The sequence below is a fragment of the Mytilus galloprovincialis genome, chromosome 4 (genome assembly GCF_965363235.1).
Source record: "Mytilus galloprovincialis chromosome 4, xbMytGall1.hap1.1, whole genome shotgun sequence".
NCBI classification, from domain to species: Eukaryota; Metazoa; Mollusca; class Bivalvia; order Mytilida; family Mytilidae; genus Mytilus; species Mytilus galloprovincialis.
In genome coordinates this window covers 19,314,335-19,331,809 of record NC_134841.1, presented here as the reverse complement: position 1 = coordinate 19,331,809, position 17,475 = coordinate 19,314,335, and the positions used below count along the sequence as shown (strand labels likewise).

Genomic DNA, 17,475 nt, shown 5'->3' with positions numbered 1-17,475 from the left:
ATCACCAAAAAGTTTAAAGATCTTTGGATTAATATAACTAAGAAATTTGTGTAAAATTTAAGCAATAATTATAAATCGTTTTGAGATGCAGCCATGTGAGTAAAAACCACTCCTGCTTTAGTTATAAAGTCCCATAACTCAAAAAGTTAAATCTTATTTTCACCAAAAAGTATACAGATCGTTTTATCATTATATGAAACAACTGTGTTAAGTTTCATGAAATTTGGATAATCGGTTTTCAAGTGACCGTGCAACATGTGGACGCCAGACAGACGGACGCCAGACATTTGTATACCATAATACATCCCCTCTAAATTTGGACGGGCTTATAAAAAAAATGGTGAATTATCAGTGCCGACAGGAAAACAGATTGGAACTTTAATCCACAATCTAGATTTCTAATAATCATGAAAGAAAAATATGACAATCTGTCTAGTGTAAAATGTAGTGTTAATCTATGCAAGGACGTATATCTAAGTCCTTGAACTATGTTAATGTATCATTTCCTGAAAAAAGGTAACACTTTACAAAGTTTCAAAAGTATTTATTTTATCAATCTACTTCTTTAACATTCTTGCATAGTAGATCTACAGAAAACCTATAAATATATCAAACACTTTCACCAGTATCACACCAAACATGTAAAGTATAAACTAACATTTTACTGTATATTAATCAGTACACAGTTTCAACATATAAAGCTATTATGCAAAGCAAAATGTATGCCACAAAAGTATTAATTGAAGTACTGTAAATCTCAGATTTTTTGCAATGTTTTTTTATTATTTTGAAAATTGTGATAGAATAGGATGAACAAAAATAAAAACTCTCATTATGAAATTTGATAACACTATTTATTGGTCGTCCAACTGTCTATATCAATCTGCTCAGCTCTTAATAAAACTCCATATCACAGCTTTGTGACGACAAATACGTTGACCTGGCCTTAATAACTTTGACCCGGACATATCAGCGACGTCATAATGTTTGAACCGACGTTGATAAGTTTGACCCGAACTTATCAAGTCAACTTTCGGTTGCTAGTGAAACTAAGACAATACTTCCAAAAGACGCAAATACAGCCCGATAAATCGATTATCAGGTTATCGGCATATTACTATTGTAAAATATCAGCTGCTCGACATAATATGAAGGCTTTTTGATCTCGTTCGCTGCGCTTACTCGACAAAAAGCTTCATATTATGTCTCGCAGCTGATATTTTACGATATCAACATGCAGACAACCTGATAATCGGTACTTGTATGCAGCATTTACTTAAATCACAATAATTATTTTAACATTTTTGTCCCTTCTTTAAAATTCCCAATAATAAAAGTACTCTATAATTTTGAATTGACAGTACTAGTACTTTATTCCTTGTAAACCCTGACAATTTTGAATACCAAATTGGCAAAAATGAAGGTTTTAGGTCCAAGATTCTTTTGGAGTCTTCATACTTAAGTTTCAGTAAAAACTGTTGAAATTGAAATGGCAAAACTTTCAAAGCCAATGAACTATAAATGCAGGTGCAGGGCCATATAAAATGTAATCTTTTTGAAAATGAGATATGCTAATACTATACAAGTCTATACCAAATATTATTTTAATAATAAGTGGAGTCACTTATAAATGGTTGGTTCCCTTTTCTAACCTTACCCCAAACATTAACATGAAAACTATGTTAAAGTTTCAGTCAATAGACTATGATTGAGGGATGCGGCCAAAAATGAGTTGCAATAATCTGAATATCAAATATCATTCCCTTACAATCAGTTGTTCATTCATTCATTTGATGTGTTTAAGCTTTTGATTTTGCCATTTGTTAAGGGACCTTCCGTTATAAATTTTAACAGAGTTCAGTATTTTTGTTATTTTACTTTTTCATCTTAAAGTGACAAATCCAAAAACTCTAACATGTTTAACCAAGTAAAAGATTCAAAACTGATCTAACCTCAAACAGTAACAATTTGTTGATACTGCTGAAAAAGTATCTCCTTCATGACTTTGTCAAGGTGGGACAAAAATGGCAAAAATGCAAATGATTAGAAAAGACACACATGTAAAGTTCAAATAATAATAAATTCAAAAACTTTTTTCTAGATAACTATAAAATCATGTAAAAGAAAATACATGTATGATATTAAAAAAATTAACAAAAGATTAAACAAAATATTTATATTGTGTGTAAAAAATGTCATTAAAAAATTACGGGTAAATGAAAGGAATACACAATTTTCCTGACATAAATGCATGTTGTAAAAAGGTTAAGTGTAAACACTTGGTGTATTTTTATGTGCACAAATGCTACATCTGATGATATAAACAGGAATTAAACATTTAAAGATTAAGTTAGGTCATACTGAATCCTATCGATCCAACATTTGGATTGCTTTCTTTATGAGCATTATTACGTACACAAGTTTGGTTTATTCAAATATGTTTATAAATGCAAAAGAACCATTTTAGGTGAATAGATCAAGTCTAAATAGAAAAAAAAATATAAATCAAAAAGAACAAATGGACAAAATTTACCTCATGATTTCAGTACCGGTCGACATTGCAAAAATCCTAAAATATATGACAACAACAAAATCATGGTTGGGGATAAGTAAACAATTCACCTAAGACATCTGGCATGATTTAAGAAATTCTGAGTACAAATATCAAACAATGATTCAAAGTAATTGATGGGACACAAACTCCTTAATATAGTGAATATTGTCTGTAAAAATCAACCTTAAAATGGAAGTGTAATAACAAAATCATCATTGGTTGATAAGATTTTCAACAAATATAAAAAGAATGGTCATGCATTCAAGCATGAAAAGTAAGTCAAGGTGATTCAAATGATGTATTCAATAACAGAGTTTAGTGGTTACACTTGTAAATATTAGTGATATGCCATGCTGGCCTCTGTTAATTGAACTTTCAAGTAAACAGAAAAAACAAAATTTATATGTAAACCTAGATACACCTGCCACTTTCATGACAGGACAGTAAAAAGCAAAAAAATAGTTTACACATTTCTACAAACTTTGATTGTCTAAAATTATAATCTTCTCTAAAACTGTTATAAAAAAGAAGCTGAAAACAAACTGACAGGTCTTTTAAAAAAGATACTGAAGCAATAAGTTACACATCTGATATAAATGGACCTTAATGTCCCTGATCAAATATACATGTTTACCATTAATAAATATTTTTCCAGTGGCAAAATCTCTGTGAGCTTCTTACATCTCTATATAAAATATCCTTTAACAAAAGTTTGTCTTTTAAATGCTGTGGTATACACTGATTTTCAACAAACAATTTCAAATCATATTTGTACAGTTTTCTAATATAGTCCCTACAACAAATCAACAGATTTTGAGGACTTTCTACATTACACGATAACCATTGTCGAATATCATCACTTTTACTTTTTTCAATCATCCAATGCAATGATGTCTTTTTTTCTTGCTGTATATTATATCCCGAAGACAACAATAACCAGACCATGTCAGTTAAATTTCTGCAGACTGCAGCACATAACACAGATCTTTCTAAAGGGAGTTCTTCAAGTGGTACTATGTAGCCATTATCATCGTCATTTATGTCATTTCCTATAACATTCTCTTCATACTTTACAATAAAATCCATAGAGGCATTAGCATCTAACAGCAATCTTGCTGCCATGATATTTCCATTTGAAACAGCATCATATAATGGTGTTCTTATTGGTATAGATGTAGAATGTATATCTGGATTTGCTCCTAGTTCTAGGAGCACCTTCAGTGATTCAGAATCATGATCAAACACAGCTTCGTGTAGCATTGTCAGACCTTCGTTACTGTGACTGTTGATATCAAACCCTTTTGACACCAATTTTCTGATAACACCCGATCTGTTTATTCCATCTCTTTCAAAAAGTGCATCAATAATACACTTATTGTCTTTCTTATCTTCTGGCTTTATACATCTCAGCCTATATTCATTTTTGATCATTTCAATAATACCATCATAATCCATTAATTCTGCCCAATCAAGAGCTGTATAGCCATTTAGTTCATTGTCAAGTTTTATTTGATGATTCAGCAGAATTTTAACCATATCTTCATCGCTACGAAGAACAGCCAAATGTAAAGATTCCTGATCATATAGTTTGTCTGTCCCGTGATTGAAATGAAAACCTCTATCAAGAAGAAGCTTGAGCATCTTTTTGTTACCTGAAACAGATTTTAAATAATTACAGATTTATCTCCCTCATGTTTGTATCTTAATTAAGATAATTTATAGCACAATGTTGACTGATGTATTTTTGACATTTTTACAAATTACAGGTATGTCTGTTTGTTCGGTTCACGCATTGTTGTCAATATAATGGAATTTGATGCGACTGTCATACAAGTGAGAGGTTTAGCAAGCTATAAAACTAGGTTCTATCCACCATTTTCTACATAAGAGAATGCCTGTACCAAGTCAGGAATATGACAGTTGTTATCCATTCATTTGATGTGTTTAAGCTTTTGATTTTATCATTTGATTAGGGACTTTACATTTAGAATTTTCCTCGAAGTTCAGTACTTTTGTGACTTTACTTTTCACTAGGGATATCTTCATTTTAGCATAACTAGTTTTAATCCATAACAACAGGAAAAGCTTCAAAACACCATTGAGTTTGCAACGAAACAAAAAGATACATCCAAATCTAATTCTTTATCTTTGAAGATTAAGATCTTTTGTAAATCTGTACCTTAACACTTCTAGGACTGTGGAATTATTTCAGGAAAGTTTCTTTCATCTTTGTTTTTTTACTCAAATACATGCATCAACAATTTTTGTATTTTTTTTTACGAATTATTCAGATCTGTACAGTTCCTTGAAATTGTGTCAAGAATTAAATAACATGGTATTTTATTCTCAACTTCTGTGTTTTGTTTGTTTTATGGACACAAGTTATATATACATAACTTACATTGTACAATGTTCAAGTGTTTTGTTTTTAATTTTGGGGTTTTGAATTGCATTGTATTGTGTTATACACTTTATTTCTAATCTTAAAAAGTATACAAACTTCATTTTAAATTTTTTTTTATTGATTCCCATGGAGTAATGTGTTTTAGCTAGTACAAGTCGACAATGTTTCTACATTAAAACATTGTTACATCAACATTTAACAATTATTAAGCAGTAAACAACTTACTTAGTTTGACTGCAGTATGTAATGCATAGGTTTGAAACTGTGGAACAAAGTATCGTCTGGAACTGACCACTAGTTGTAACAACTCAGCATTATTTGTTTGCACAGCTTTACATATTGTCATGTTTGTAGCTTTTAGTCCTGCTTTAATCAACTTATCAACAAGTCGTACTGAGTTTATTTCTGCTGCACAACACAAAGCTGTTTTACTCTGAGTGTTTATGTAAGATTTGTTTATATTTGGGTGATCAAGTAGAATGTCCACCATATCTTCAGCACCTTCTAACACAGCTAACATTAGACTAGAAACTTTATTAGTACATGGAGTACAAGAAGCATTGACGTCAACGCCTGACGAAAGGAGAAAATTGAAAATGTTCATGTTTTTACTTAAAATAGCAGCATGAAGTGGTGTGAGACTCATAGAGGATGTCTTCTGATTTAAAGATACACCATTGTCTTTTAAGAATTTAATGATGTTAAGTTTTTGTAAAATACAAGATACGATAAGGAATGTTGTCCTTGCTTGACGAATAAATCGGGGATTACTTTGGTTTGTCACATGACTACATTTTCTGTGAAGTATAAATTCCACGACCTTTTCTGGATGAAATATATGTCCGTTATGTTTGACTTGTTCTAACATCTTCATACATACACAGGGTGAATCTGATAGATATTCTAAAAAATAAAAATAAAAAATTATTTTATGAAAGAAGTTTGGGTATTGAAATATAATGATCCACTGTAAAATAAGTAAAAGTTTGATAGAATGCATGTGTGAATGTTAATTTGTATAAAATCATTAATCACAAAAACATTGTTTATTGATAAATTTTTCAACACCACACAAAAACATCAATAAAAAGAATACTTTTTTTTTTAACCAGCATGAAAACAGTTATTATGAGCTATACGTTTCTTCAGAAAGTATCATTACAATTTCACTGGTACTGTGGAGTATATTTTATTTTTGTTACCCCCTCATATTTTCTAATGCCAGTGTTCTCCCCAGGCCGTTTTAGCGCCGCGATTTTCAGCGCTATTTCAATTTTCCGCTGTCCTATTGCACTGACCGCGTCGCTATCCCGTTCAACCGCGTCGCTATATTTTTTTTCGTATTTTTTAAAATTTCCCGCTTATTTTTCTTTTCGGATCACGTGATAGACTGGTTAACGATTTTTGAAAGAATTATTTCCGTTGTATTAAAGTAACTCCGCGGGACCAGTCCAATAAATTTTACAAAATGGCGTCGTTGGGAGATCAAAATAAACAAAGATTTCAACATTGACATCTATTTTTTCAATTTAATGAATATATAGAGGCATATATGAATGAAATGAGAAGAAATAAATTGACCGCATTTCCCAACGACATTCACAAACTTGTTTAACGAACTTTGAACAAACACTGATTTTAACAACGATCAAATTGGCTTCAATGAGCTAGTCTTTGAAGTATTAATTATCACCCAATCGAACTAATACCTGTTTAATCAGCAATTCTACAGTAATGAATTTTACCCTTTGAAAACAATTAAGAGGATATGTTTAGAAAAACAAACCCCAAGCTGATACTAGACTTGAGAATTCACTTTCTCGATGTTCAGCTTGGGTGAAGCCAAGTTAAACGTCGTAAGGTTAACAGAACACTGCTACATTTTTTCGCTTTAAAAAGATGCCGAAACGTATGAAAGGAATGGACAGTGCTAACGGACTGAGAGACATATAATACATGTCTCGGGTGCTGAAAAGTTCATTTCTAAATTATATAAGGGAAGTTTTACCCCCCTTCTCTGACAACGTTGTCTCGACCATTTTTTGAACCATCTACGATTAAATCATTACTTTTTTTGCGTTTACAACCGAACTGTCGAACCTGTATTGCTTGAAGGAAGCATCCCTGTTATCAAGGGATTCATTATAAGCCCGTATTTTACGATTACTTGACCATACATGGCTCTTTTTCAAATGGATAAGGGAATAAAACAAAACGAAAATTTTGTGTAAATATATATAAAATATCGATATTTGTCAACCAATCATCAATATATCTTAATTAAATATTGCTTTAAATTTAATGTAAACAGAGGATGGCTTGGATAAGGAATAGTATTTAATGCTAAAAAAAGACACAGGTGTAAACAGGAAGTTATGTCAGCCAGTAAGGGAGATAATTTGGGAGGGAAAAAGTAAAAACACAAAAATACTGAACTCCGAGGAAAATTCAAAAAGGAAAATCAAAAATCAAAAGGCAAAATCAAAAGTCCAAGCACATCAAACGAATGGATAACAACTGTCATATTCCTGACTTGGTACAGGCATTTTCTAATGTAGAAAATGGTGGAAAGACCTAAAAGAAGTATTGTCAAATCTTGACAGACTTATATGGTGGCATGTATTAAAATGTTTATAAAATTATCAAACAACACCTTTAAAGGTGGTAGTTGTTTCAAATGGGATACATAATGTATTTGATTGGTAATTCACCTTTGAAATAAAAAATCTCTTTAAAATATTTTTACAGGATTTTTTCATATTCATCATTGGAATATTTTAGCCTTTCTTTAAGCAAGTCTTTGATAAGATTTGAATATTATTAAAAGGGCAATTTCATTTCTTCCTTTGAAATACTATACTCATTTTTATTGAAAAGTTGTACTTTGCTAGAAATGTTAATTAAAAGTAAATGTAAATCAAAGAGCAGAATGCTCTGAGGGATACGATTGCCATAGTTTTCATTGACACATGTATAGCAGTTCTGCCAAATTTTCATTAAACAAATGCATGAGATTTGGCCAAAATTGAGAGATCAAAGAGGAAACAAATAGATCCAAGAATACTGTTGCAAAAAAAGCATGAACATGCGCGAGTCTCAAGCATTTTTGGCCGGTAACCCTGGTACAGCTGGATAGTATTATTCTCTAAACTAATTCAACTGCACATGCAAAATGTAACAATCTGAATAGTCACTCAACTTAAAGAATAGCCAATCCCCGTTACAAGTGTATGAGCCATGTACTTATTGTGTTTTATCGAATTAAAGTTATCCTGTACCATTGTAAACTTGTACCACTAAAAAAAACCTTGTACCAATGCAAACTCGTACCATTGCTAACTCGTACCAACTTATTTAAATAAATTCAAATGGTATTAAATGATGAATATACATGATATACGTTACTTTTACCCAATACCTCTTAAGTCTGTAAAATGTATATAATTTGAAAGTACAATGACCAATTTGTAGCTTATGTTCCTTGAATATTGGATAGAAAATACTGTGGCAGATGTAGATAATTAAGGTATATACAGTTTCACCTGAAGAAAATTTTTCATGAATAATTAAATCTTAGCAGTTAGTCAAAATGATTGCCAAAATTATTTTTACTGTCTATAAATAAATCATGTAACAATGAAATTTAACTGATTCCTGTTAAGGGGGTCCGCATTTTCCCCACAAAAAAAGCACATGCCTTTCAACAATTGTAAACATAGCATTCAATTTGTGATCATGGATTACAGCTTTAATTAACTTAAATTGGATATATACATATTCAACATGTTCAATTTTAATAAGGTACAGTTAAAGCAATGTTTTAACTTTCCTCTGGATTAAGTTCTACAGTGGCGGATCCAGAACTTTTCCTAAGGGGGAGCCCGCTGACTGACCTAAGAGGGGGCCCGCTCCAGTCATGCTTCAATGATTCCCTTTATAATCAACCAAATTTTTTCCACAAAAAAAGGGGGGGGGGGCTGGATCCGCCTATGTTCTAGTTTGAAAGATCAGTTAAAACATTAATGTCTTTAGTCTTTAGTCATTAATGCTTTAAAACATTCTTTATTTTTGTCTAAGTTTTCATTTAACTCCTGTGTAAAATTCAAGTAATTCAACTTTATTTCTATTATTAGTTTACAAACAGAAACCCATAAAACATCATATTTTTTATATATTTTTCTGAATGTTACGACTTCCCAGTAGTACAAGTTAACTTTTTTGGTTCCAATGCCGTGGTACGAATTAACTTGCTTCCGTATCTTATCACCGTAATTCTAGGAAGAACCCTAAACTGGACCCCTGTTGTGTTCACTTATCGCTATACTGACCTTCGGTGCGAAGCTATATATAGAACGGCGGACCAGTTTAGGAGGAACCACATTTCTTACTCTTTAATTATTGTTCCTTTGGGTCAGAGGGCATGACTCCTTTCCGTACACACTCCTCGGTTTACATTGAGATCGTTCTTAATATAATACGACGTTTACCGGCATTAACGAGTTAATTCTTCTTGACGAATACTTCGAAAAGGGAGACAACTCGAAACGATAACATGGAAGATTCCATTTCTGCTGAAGGGGTGTTATAGGTAATTTTTACGATGAAACATTTATTTTAATTTAAATTATGCATGTGATTTAAAATTATGCAACAACAATAGCCCTCCATATGCAGACAGACATAGAAAGAATCCCATGAGTTTCAAATTAATCAATGAAGCGGGGAATCACTCAATCTGATACCCCTTGAAATCAGGAAAACTACACTCATGTGGGGTCTCACTAATTAGCGACAAAAAGCGTCAAGAAGCGAAGAAGAAAAAATAATAAGTTGACAAAAAGCAACAAGAAGCTATTTAGCGACAAGAATACTTTTTGTTATCACATACATTAAAATATTTTTTTAGGATTATATTGAAAGATGAAGAAATAAAAAAAAATCGATGAAGAGATTGTGTACTTTTTATTATCATATTGATAGATGTGTCATGGTGTGTTATTTGGCATATATTTGTGTTACTGTTATTTTGGATAAAAATATGTTTTATTTAGAGAAAGGAAATTTAATGTTTGTATTTTGTAAAAAATTTTATTAATCTGTTTAATTAATTTTACCTATGCTGTGGCATCAGTACTTGAAATGTCACAGTTTGCTCAAAGCACTTTATTTTGAAATACTAATTGTAATTAGCATATGTCACTTTGAAAGTTTAAGATTTTATCAAAACATTATAGGATTAGGCTTTGTTAATTAATGTCTATTTTTTGCTAATGAGAGTATTATTAACGTGTTGGGACAAGTTGAGTTATTTCAGATTTTAATATAAATAGCGTTGTGAAATTTAGGAAAATCAGTCACCTTTCGGAAACCTAACCTTTCACTACTAAAGTCTATTGTACTGGGTCTGTAGGACTGTCGATCAGTCTCCCAGTTGACTTTGTAGTGTTTAGACAAAAATGTATTTTTGACTCACCTTTTATTTTTGAGAATTTTAAAGATGGCAGTCAGTGTTTCGGAAGCGTAACCTCACACTACTCATGTCATTATACTGGACCTATAAGACTGTCTACCAGTCTACCAGTTGACTGTGTAGTGTGAGACAAAATTTATCTCTGACTCATAATTTAACTTTAGAAAATTATACTTTTGAGAAACTTTTATTTTGAGACTTTTACATTCTGAAATTGAGATTAAGTACATTTTATGATTTAGTAATTTTGGCATTTATTTTATATTTTACATTTTAAAGAGAAATAGTTTTACTTTGGATTTGTTATTTTGAATTGATACTTTGTACTTTAATTAGATTATTATTATTTGGCATTGTTTATTGATTGATTTGTTATCATTCATTTAAATTGTTATAGTAATTAAATTATGAAAACCTTCCTTGCGTTTTAGCTATGCCTATCAGAACATTAAGTCTAGCGATAGACTGACCCCCTGTCCCTTGGTTCCAGCACATACGAGTTAGCTCCCCCTTATCTAACAGTGCTCAGGAGTGAACCTTGGTGACAGATGTAAAAATTAAACATGTGTAAGAGCAAAGGAAATGTAAACGCTATAAAATGAAAATAAAAACAAAGATTTGTCACCTTCCTTTTGAAGGATTTAATAAAACAAAAACATGAAATATTATTTCCTTCCTAACTGTACAATTAATTTTTCCTGATAGGACCAACATTAGCTGTGGCTTTACTCTAAGGTATTACACAATTAAGAGCAACAAATGAGATTAACTAGGTGCGTGTCCTTTGTTTTATTGCAACAATAACATCCATTAACACCTTCATCAATTACACGCACCAGAATATACAATTATTGTACCGAATAGTGAACACCTGTTGAAAACTCAAGATTGCCATCAGTTTCCTTTAATCTTCAATCTATTTGCATAAACATGATAAATATCGTTAAATGAGACAACACACTAAATAAAATGATGAAAAATATTCACATTTTAATTATGTTTTCCTCTTGTTTGATTTCAGTTCTTAATTTGTATTTCACAATTTGTGTATGTATTTTCTGGACAATTATGCACAAATAATGCATTTTGCAAGTTAATTATATATTGTACAAAAATGGTTTTAAAAACATATAAAAAGACAAAATATATTATTGTTCTAAAACACAAGTAAAAGTAATACCATAAAACGACAGGGTAAAGGTAATACTTCCTGTGATACCTTATAAAATATTATGTAAATAAATGTAGCAACTGAATTAGATTTACAAGTTTCATTTTTTCCCCTATCAAAATTAACTTTCCTGTCGTTGAAATTGTTTTCTTTTGCATATTTTTTTAATATTTATTTCGAATAAGTAATATAAATAAAAAAATGTTTTCTTGTCGCTAAATAGTTTCTTGTTGCTAATATTATTCTTCTTGTCGCTTCTTGACGCTTTTTGTCTCTACAATTCTTTTTGTCTCTAATTAGTGAGACCACGCATGGACATTAATACATAAACAAACCGCGACTTGCGATTTGGAACAAGAACGTTTATTAAATGATATGATGAATGGTTCTCCATTTCTTTATGAGAGTACAGTATCAAATATCAGTTTCATAACGGTAAAATATAGAAATACTCCACTTCAGTTCTTGTGACAGAAATAGAATTATCGATCGGCTTTCAGAGAACTCTCGCAAGTTATCAAAATTTGGGAATTCCCTCTGACGTGTTTCTAAATTTATAAAAACACTAAATATAAATACTGTTTAATTCTGATTTTCCGTATTGTTAAAAACACGCATATAAGTCAAGGAAAATATCACACATGAAGATTATAAGTAAAACATTACAGGAAAGTTGTTTATGTTCAATTCTTTTGCTTGTTTTTACCTTTTAAAGCAAGACAATCATAAGAATCTGAGATGTTGCTGAATGTTTAGAATAAAACGAATGACGTGAGGGAGTGTATCATAGGGTCAATGGTAAAAGTCTACAGATTGCTTGACAGCAATCGTATCCCAAAAATACCAATCTTGTCATTGAAAACTTTCTCACAGAAGCTGACAATGACTTTATTGTTGGTCCTACATGTTTTGCAACATCACCTGTTAGTGATAAGAAATCTTCACATCTAGGCAGTCTGGTATAGACCCACCATGGAAAAGACTTCTCCTTGGGTTTTATAGACAGATAATATAAGGATTATATGAATTTACAATGGAGACAAAAAGACTTTTCTTCTATCATGTCTATATCCAGACAATAACCAGTGGCGGATCCAGGGGGGGGTTCCGGGGGTGCGCACCCCCCCTTTATTTTTGCCGATCAATGCATTTGTATCGGGACATATGTTTTGCACCCCCCCTTTGCCCTGTTTGCCCTGGGTTAGCACCCCCCCTTTCGAAAATTCCTGCATCCGCCCCTGATAACATTAGCAAACAAAGGGGTAACTTCCATGAGCATGATGAGGACATCATTACAAGAGAAAACATCAATAGCATTATATAAGAAAAACACATAACAAATCAATTACAAACCAACCGCGCGCCGCGACAAAGTTACTGAGAATTGTCGAAAATCACGCGCTTACCACAGCGCTATCCAAAAATCCTGGGGAGAACACTGAATGCTCTACCAAAATATATAAAGGATGTATTACCATATCCAAACTGTATATCCAACAGGTCAAGGTTGTCTGAAAGCTTGGTTATAACCTCCTCTTCTGATGACCTAAATAATAACCTCAACACCTCTACAATCCTTGTCTTTTCTGAGGTTTCATCCATCTTTCAAGGAACACTTTAAAAATTGAAGAAGAAAACATGATTTTAAAATATGAAATCAATTAAATCTTTTCAGAATATTTTATTGCCAAATAAATATTCTCTATAAAACACTAGCAATGATAGCCAGTTCAAAAAAATGGGGAAAACTGATTGTCATCATGATGGTCATGAAATTAGGTTTGCTGTGCCTGTCCTCATCACAGTTTGTCTGTTTGATATCATCTAAGTGTTTTTTTTTTTTTTTTTTTTAAATATGGTGTTAATAGAAGATACATTTTTGGCAATTTATAAATTGACATATGATATATATTGATTTTTGAAAAATTTTCTTGACTGTTGATATGTTTCAATTTGCAAATTTATAACTCTGGAAAAAATTTGAAATACACCATAACTGCTTGGTTTCAACAAAAAACAATCTGCAAAAAACATTACTAGTAATATGCCTCTTTATGAAATCAGCAAAAAATCAATATATTAATAATAAATCAACAGAAACTGTTTTCTGTTGATTTCAAGCATTTAATTCAGATTTTTACAATGGGAGATAACTCAGCCATATCAAATATTGGATGGGGTTTGCATTGTTTTTTCCCAAATAAACAATTTACTAAGTCATCTCAAAACATCAAATAAAAACAATCATATCTTTCTGAATCTGTATTTCAAGACTTCAACCATGAATATGAGAGCCTTCAAATTAGAAACAATGTTATCATAAACAGCTTCCACGAAGGAGTATAAAGTAGTCAAATCAAAATGGTATACATCAAATCAGTAATTCCTGCTTTTCTACATCATTATCATCTCACAAACTCAGTCAGTATATATATCATATCATCATGTTGCATAACTTGTTCCCAGCTTGTATTAAAAGACCCTAAGATGTGGTATGATTGCTTGTGAGACAACTATCCAACATAGACCAATATAACCTATACATAAACAGTTTTAGGTTATTGTATTGCCTTCAACAATGGACAAGATCAATTAAGAGATAACTGTATTGTATTTGAAGCTTTAAGGACATCCATCGGTAGTTTTACTGTCGCAAATTTAGTTTACCTGGCGATGCGGAGCGGAGACAGGTAAACGGGTATTTGCGACAGTAAAACTACCGATGGACGTCCGCAAAGCTTCAAATACAATACAGTTATCTCTATTCTAATGCAAAACAAGTTTATAATTAAATTTCAATCATTATTTCAGTGTAAAATGTTCATTAAAGAAAATTCCGCGAAAAGATGTTATGTTCTTTGGTCCCTACACTAGGTGACGTCATAGGTATGCTTCCGGCGTCAAACATAAACACCGACCGTTTTCTGGCTTCTGTGCCACTTCAGAATGTAATAAAATTTGATAAAAAGAAGATTTTTAGGCGCAACAAGTGAGTTTTTTGTTTATTATTGTAGAAATAACATATCAATACATTCCGAAATTCAAAATGTCGGCTTCCTTAGTTACAGACAAGGAGATAGAGAATTTTATGCTTGCTGTTATCCAATCAGAACAATTGTTACAAAATAATTGCATTAGAATACCATTTAGTTAGCTATAAAAGGCCCAGAAATAACAAAGCTTATATAGTTCAAATGAAAAAACTAGCAGCCTGTATGTCCAAAACTATATCAGAAAACAGACAGATAATAATAACAACCTTTGAATAACAGGCTTATGGTTTGGGTCAGGCACATATAGAATGTGGCAGAGTTAAACTTTTTTAGCGAGCCTGAAACCCACTCCTAACCTGGGACAGCCTTAAACAGATCTTATGACACATACATTATCTTTACATTTATCTTGTTCTCTTATTTACCATGGTTTAATAAACAGATGCTCAGAATTGACATTTCATTTGATGGCTTTATCCCATCCTTTACATTTAATACATTTAATGCATTTATTGACTTGTACATATTATTTAATTCTAAAAATGATCACTGGAACATTTTCAAATAAACAAAACAATGAATCATACCAGTTTACAATAGCTTGACTTGTACATCTACATATCTATAGTTATTCTTCTTATTGGAAAATCCCCATGCTCAAAGCTACATCATATTACATTCAAATTGGATATAGGAGGTTTATGTCTGAAATACACAAATACATTTTTGTACATTAATTATTAGCAAGTTTTCAGGTGTACATATTATTAACATACTGATTAAATATATTTTAATAAATCAATGACTTTCATTACTTTTTCAATTCATCAATCTCAATTGTTTATATTATCAAATTGTTGTGTTTTAAATAGTTATTTCATCTCACAAGTACCATAGTAAGAGATCTGCCTTTAGAAAGAGAGATTATCATATACACAGGCACATGTCTTTGAAAAAAAATTTCCTGTATACCTTAATATAACACAAGGTACTTATCTCGTATTTTTGGAAAAATGGAATTCTGTCACACCCTGACATTTTTCTAAAATGTGAGTTAAGTACCTTGTGTTATATTAAGGTACATGTATACAGTCTAGTCACATAAGTTTTTGGACTTCCGGAAATCCTTAATATCTCGCATGCATGTTATTGTTATGATGTCATCAATGGCATGATTTGATTGCTATAGGATATGTCTACAGCTACAACATACAAAATGAATCCAGTCGTTTCAAGCAAGGTAAGACTTATTACTTATTCATTTAATATACAAAATGGCTGATTTCACTTATTAATTTCTTTATTTGTCTTATTTCCAACGACCACAGTAACTTCATTCCCAAGCTAAAATCCCAAACTCAAGTGTTGTTTGATTACGGTACTTTCTAATGAACAATATCATGTGATTAACAAGGAGATTCCCTGTCAGCCAAAAAAATCTATGGAACACAATCAGTGTCATAATTTTATATGTTTTAAATGTATTTTAACAATAAAAGATGACTTTTGGTTTATCAAATCAACTTCAAAAAGGAGTTATTGGCCACAACTCTTGTAAATTAAGTTCAACTAACATTGATTACTGAGTTTTATAGAGGATTTGTATATAAACAGTCTAAATTGATTATGTATTTATTTGTTTTGTTTAAAAAATAAAAGATTTGTGTATCACAGAATTATTATTTTTATTTTTTAATATTTTACAGGTTCAACTTTAAAGGCAGAAAGATAAGCAGAAAGAAACTGAAAATAATGATAATGATATTTACATTTGTAAATTGTTTGACTGTTTTCAGTTATATCTATATTTAACATTTACTGTTGACAGTTCTTTATTAAAAGTTGGACTACTTTTGAGTTGTGAACATATGTTTGATTTTATAAATGTGAACTTTATCTTCTGTGGAACAAATAATCATGATTCCAAAAGTAAAGGGGGAAAAATTACTAAACTAGCTTTAATCTCATTTTTTTTCAAAAATAATTAATGAGAAGTAAAAATAACTGTTAGTAGCAACTTTTAATTCTAATTTGTTACTTATTATTTTAATAATTTTTAAAAAGTTAAAATTTTATTTTCTTATTTTTTTTTTTTTGGTGTTTCAATTTTTTATTTTTTCAAGGTTTTCAGTCTCAATAAAATTTAATTAAATACTTGGTCTTAAAACAATGTTTTTAATATGACTTGAGGGTACATGCTGTTAGGTCCGCCCCAGATTGTCTGGCAAAACAGCCGTTGGACGTCAGAGAAATCTCGACTATAGTATAGGCAGGGTGCTAATCTAACAGCAGATGTATTTTAATATGACTTGAGCCTACATGCTGTTAGGTCCGGTCAATTTTCATCATATCCCGGGCCGACATTGCTGTTATTTCTAGAAAACAAAGGATTCAAGATATAGATACATGGATATCTGACTGTACCAAGTTTTGCAAATCTGTTACATCTTTGCAACATGAACATAAATTATGCAAAAATTTCATGCAACTTTTTTTACACAACACATAACATTTAAGTCATTTTTTTCTCTCCGAATTACGTTATTTGTACCATGCTTTTAGGATAAATGTGTGCCAAAAATTCAGATTTTGTTGTTCTTGCCTACCATTTTTGTCTTTTACGTCCTTATTACAACCTCCAGAACTCCTAATTTTAAAACGCGTTACGGACTACAAGAATGGCTACAGCTAATACCAAAGAAATATATCTTATACAACGGACTTCTTTTCACTACAGCTAAATACCAAAATATCTTAAACAACGCAACTCTTTTTGTATTCAGCTTTTTGTTATTATATAATCCTTCTTCTTCTTTAAGTTTTCCAGTTTTTTATCTGAATAAAGATGATTAATAACTGGTGCATACGTTGCATATTTATTTA

General features: G+C 31.2%; 1 protein-coding gene across 3 annotated transcripts; it reads right to left on the bottom strand.

Annotated features, from left to right (window-relative positions):
• Positions 1-529: 529 nt before the first annotated feature.
• Positions 530-17,271, bottom strand: LOC143071565 (uncharacterized). 3 transcript variants are annotated; one of them, XM_076245947.1, is made up of 5 exons: positions 17,199-17,271; positions 15,180-15,297; positions 13,075-13,214; positions 5,184-5,861; positions 530-4,206 (listed from the first exon to the last, which is right to left on the bottom strand). In XM_076245947.1, the coding sequence occupies exons 3-5, from the start codon at positions 13,199-13,201 to the stop codon at positions 3,191-3,193; spliced, it is 1,821 nt and encodes a 606-aa protein (XP_076102062.1). In that variant the 5' UTR covers positions 13,202-13,214; positions 15,180-15,297; positions 17,199-17,271; the 3' UTR covers positions 530-3,190. The 3 variants fall into 3 exon arrangements, with proteins under 3 accessions (XP_076102062.1, XP_076102061.1, XP_076102064.1); XM_076245946.1 differs by having other exon boundaries at positions 17,144-17,201; XM_076245949.1 differs by lacking the exons at positions 15,180-15,297; positions 17,199-17,271 and adding an exon at positions 17,144-17,188.
• Positions 17,272-17,475: the final 204 nt, after the last annotated feature.